Source organism: Terrapene carolina, unplaced genomic scaffold (genome assembly GCF_002925995.2).
Source record: "Terrapene carolina triunguis isolate 2854851 unplaced genomic scaffold, T_m_triunguis-2.0 Scaffold833, whole genome shotgun sequence".
Lineage (NCBI taxonomy): Eukaryota > Metazoa > Chordata > Testudines > Emydidae > Terrapene > Terrapene triunguis.
In genome coordinates this window covers 2,300,418-2,304,891 of record NW_020665184.1, presented here as the reverse complement: position 1 = coordinate 2,304,891, position 4,474 = coordinate 2,300,418, and the positions used below count along the sequence as shown (strand labels likewise).

Sequence of the window (4,474 nt, the reverse complement as noted above, 5' to 3'; positions counted from 1 at the left end):
GGACCCCCAATCTGGGCTGGGGTCTGCGCAGCACCCGGGGCGTGACGTAGACCCCCAATCTGGGCTGGGGTCTGCGCAGCACCCGGGGCGACGGGGACCCCCAATCTCGGCTGGGGTCTGCACAGCACCCAGGGTGTGACGGGGGCGCTGATCTGAGCAGCACCCGGGGCAGTGGGGGAGGGAGGGGGCCCGATCTCGGCCGGGGTCTCCAGGCACTGCCGTATACCCAGGCAGTGGCCAGCCAGGCCCCCAGCTTTACCTTGTTGGGGTCCAGCTTGGCCTTGTCCACGGGGTTCGAGTCCTTGATGATCTCGACCAGGTCGTCCCCGAAGCGCTCGGCGTAGAACTCCTGTGTGGGGGGAGAGACCCCCCCCGGTCTATGGGGCTGGGCCTGGAACCAGCCAGTTTCCAGCCAGGGAGCCTCCGGCCGGCACCCCCAGAACAGCCCCGGGGCCCCCAGCCTGGCAGCGGAGGGACCATGGAGGCCCAGTGCTTGTCCAGGGCCCCCCAGGCCCCCCCCCCCGCTGTCCCGGGGCAGAGCCGCAGACAGGCATCGCCGCAGTGCCCAGAGGCCACAATGATGGGCAGAGGGGGCAGGGGCGCCTGGCGATCGGGGTCCATGACGGGGAGCACCGAGCCGGGCTCCCGGGAGAGCTGCCAAAATCCAGCAGGATTCCCCCCCCCCACCGCTGTGGGGAGTCAGGGGGCAGCACGAGGGAGAACCAGCCCACGGGACACCCCACGCCCACCCCGACGGGGACTCCGGCCAGAGAGGCCCGAGGGGGAGAACAGGGGCCATTTCCAACTGAGTCACAGCCCCCAGCTCCCCCCTCCCTGGGCTGCCCCCCATCCTGCCAGTGCCCCTCACTCCCGACCCGCAGCCCCCAGCTCCCTCCACCCTGGGCTCCCCCCGCCCCCGCCTCACCTCCAGCCGGTGGGAGATCTCGGCCAGCTTGGTGATGGACGGTTCTTTATACACGAACTCCTGCTCGTCCAGGTCCCCAAACTTGCTGCCGTAAAACCCGACCCGGAAATACGTCCCGAACATGCGCTGGGGCCTGGGGCAGAGCGGGGCCGGTGAGCCTGGACGGGCAGGGCCCGGGGGGAGGCCAAGAGGCGGCGGCCACAAGCACCTCATGGGCTCGGCCCTCCCCTAAGTGCAGCCACCTCTGGGGTGCAGCGTGACAGCTGGATACAGCAAGAGCTTGGGGGCAGGAGAGAGCGCCCCCTACTGAGCCTCCCGGCCCTGCAGCACAGCGCCCCCATGTGTCCGGCACGAGCGCCCCCTACTGAGCCCCCCGGCCCTGCAGCACAGCGCCCCCTACTGAGCCCCCTGCAGCACGGCGCCCGGCACTGACTGCTGGGGGCAGTGACCCCATCTGAGCCCCCTGCCCCACTCCCTGAAGTTTCCTTTGGGGGTCTCCCATCCCCCAGCATCTCCTGGGGCCTGCTACCCCCACCCCTGCCCAGTGAGACCCGTCCCGGACCTGGCACGCAGCCCCGATGCCAGGCAGCTCCCAGCCGCGCTGCGGCACGGGGCCGGTGAGCTGTGGCAGGCCGAGCCGGGAGGCCGATAGCCAGGGGGCTGCCGGGGAGGTGGGGGGGGAGCAGCCACGGTGCTGCCTTAGGGGAACCCTGGGACCAGACTGACGGGGTGGGGGGGTGACACTCTGGGCTCCCGGTTGGGGATGGGGGGGGGCGCTGCAGGGGGGCCTAATGGTTACAGCAGGACGCCTGGGTTCTCTCCCCAGCGCTGGGAGGGGAAGTGGGGGCTAGTGGTTAGACCCCACCCAGAGCTGGGAAGAGAACTCAGGAGCCCCCCCATCCCTTCCCTCTCAGCCAGGACCCAGGCGCTGGTCTCTGACCCTGCGGGGAGCCGTCCAGGCTGGCGGGGCCGGGCACAGCAGGGAAACCCGCGGCCTTGCCCACATGCCGGGTCTTAAGCCCACGTTCATGGGCACGAGGTTCCAAGGCTGGACCCAGAAACTGCCAGGCTGGGGGGGTGCCAGGGAGCGGCTCCCCCAGCTCCTACCCAGGCACTCGGCTGCCACGGCCGCACCCCCCCACAGACGCTCCCCCCCATCCTCCAGCACTCTCCTGCCCCCAGAACCCCCCCTCCTCTCTCCCTCGGTATCCTCCTCCCCCCGGGCCTGGCAGGGAGGTTGCCCCAGCTTGGAGGACACGGCCCAGGGAGCCCCCCCAGATCAGCGGGACGCCCCAGGGGAGCGACTTACCGCAGCGTCGAGGCAGGAGGAGCAGCACGGGCAGGACCGGCGGCCGGGGAGAGAAGACGAGAGGCAGCAGGTTAGCAGGGGGCAGCAGGGGGCTCCTGGCGTGGCGCTGGGGGGGGCCCAGGACAGATCGCCACCCCCCTTGCAACCATGTGGCCCCCCCCGGGCGCTGCCACCCCCAGTCACTTCCACTTTGACCCCCCGTTCAGAGGTGAAAGGTCACCGGGGTCACAGCTGGGGGTCGCCCTGGGCACACTGGGGCGGGGGGGTTGGTGGGGCTGCACCCCCACCTCCTTTGGGGATTTCCTGCCCTGGCCCACAGCTCTTCCCAGCCAGGGCTACCCGGCCCCCCAGCCTGGAACCAGGCGCCAAGCAGGGACCAGCCGAGCCCTGGTAACTCATCACACCCAGGACAACCGCCCACGGCCGCGCTCACTCGCACCACTAACCACTAGACTCCGCCCCAATCCCCGAGCCAGGGAGAGAACCCAGGAGTCCTGGCTCCCAGCCCCCCTGTTCTAACCCACCAGCCCCCACTCCCCTCCCAGAGCCGGGGAGAGAACCCAGGAGTCCTGGCTCCCAGCCCCCCACCCCGCGTTCTAACCACTAGACCCCACTTCCCAAGCTAGGCAGAGTTAGAAACAGACCATTCCGCCAGGCAGCCCGGACCATGCGGGGGGGGAGGCAACGGGGGGGACGGGGACTGTGAGGGTGCTGCACACACCGGGCTGGGGGGAGCGGGGGCACGCACACATACACACACACGCGTGTCCTACCTCCCAGCCAGCGCTCTGACAGGACGGGCGCAGGGGGGGAGAGAGCAGGAGAGAGAGCACGTCAATTGCCGTCGGGACCCCCCCCGCAGCGCAGGATCGGGGCCGCGCCTGCATCACACCCCGACCCCCCCCGGACGCTGCAGACAGGGCTCGGGGGTGAGGCCTGACCGATGGGAAAACACTGCCCCCCCCACCCCGGAGAACCGGGGCATCCCAGGGGCAGCTCCCCACTGCAGCCAGTTGGGCACCCCCCCTTCCGCCTTCAGTGGGAGGCTGGGGTCCGCTCCCCTGCAATGCACATCTCTGCCACAAGGGGGCGCTGTCACCAAGGGACCATGCCCCCACACTGCCTCAGCCGAGCGGCCAAGGGGCCCCCCTCAGGCTAATAGAAATCACTCCATGGTGCAGAGGGGGAAACTGAGGCACAGAGAGGAAGGGACCTGCCCAGGGATGCAGGGAGACAGTGGCAGAGCCAGGGAGAAAACCCAGGAGTCCTGGCTCCCAGCCCCCCCCCGCTCTAACCACACGACCCCCCTCCCCTCTCCGAGCCGGGGAGAGAACTCAGGAGTCCGGGCTCCCAGTCCCCACTACTCTAACCCACCAGCCCCACTCCTTTCCCAGAGCCAGGGAGAGAACCCAGGAGTCCGGGCTCCCAGTCCCCACTACTCTAACCACACGACTCCACTCCCCTCCCAGAGCCGGGGAGAGAACCCAGGAGTCCGGGCTCCCAGTCCCCACTACTCTAACCCACCAGCCCCACTCCCTTCCCAGAGCCAGGGAGAGAACCCAGGAGTCCAGGCTCCCAGTCCCCACTACTCTAACCACACGACTCCACTCCCCTCCCAGAGCCGGGGAGAGAACCCAGGAGTCCTGGCTGTGGGTCCCAGCACTGCCCCCTGGAGCCGCTCCGGAGGCTGCGGGGCCCCGGCCGTGCCCGCGGCGGGCGCTCACCTGGCTGCTGATCTTGCCGAAGGCGTCCTGCAGTTTGCCGTGCAGAGCCGCCAGCTTCTTGAACTCCCGGTTGGCCTCGTAGATGGGGATGAGGATCTTGTAGACTTCGTTCACCGCCTCGTACAGCCCGCCCTGGGGGGGGGGGTCAGACGGGGGTCGCAGCCCCCCAGCCACGTGAACAAAGGAGGCAGGGACCATAGAGCCCAGTCTGCCCCCTGCCCGGCTCCCCCAGGCCCAGACACCCCCACCCCCCCGTTCCAGGCTCCCTCCCTCGGCCGGCAGCGGCAGTAGGGCCGTTCCCCGGGCGCTCACCAGGGTGAAGGCGGCGGCCGCCTGCTCCAGCAGCCCCACCAGCCCCAGCTCGGTGAAGAACTTCCCGGAGCAGATCCCCTCCTCGTCCGGGGCCAGCACGTCGTCCGAGACGGCCGATTCCTCCAGCACGTTGGACGAGACGCCCTGCCGGAGACGGGCGGTGAGAGGGGCTGGGGGGCCGAGAACCCCCCGCGGGCGGGCGGG

General features: G+C 70.1%; 1 protein-coding gene across 1 annotated transcript in view; it reads right to left on the bottom strand.

The window, feature by feature from the left end:
- The window catches only part of DOCK6 (dedicator of cytokinesis 6), a 46,917-nt gene that overhangs the window by 2,202 nt on the left and 40,241 nt on the right, over positions 1-4,474 (bottom strand). The window contains exons 36-40 of the mRNA XM_026660560.2: positions 4,271-4,440; positions 3,959-4,090; positions 3,008-3,022; positions 926-1,051; positions 260-349 (exon numbers count right to left, since the gene is read on the bottom strand). Coding sequence (XP_026516345.2) covers positions 260-349; positions 926-1,051; positions 3,008-3,022; positions 3,959-4,090; positions 4,271-4,440 — 533 coding nt within the window. The remainder of the gene's footprint in view (positions 1-259; positions 350-925; positions 1,052-3,007; positions 3,023-3,958; positions 4,091-4,270; positions 4,441-4,474) is intronic.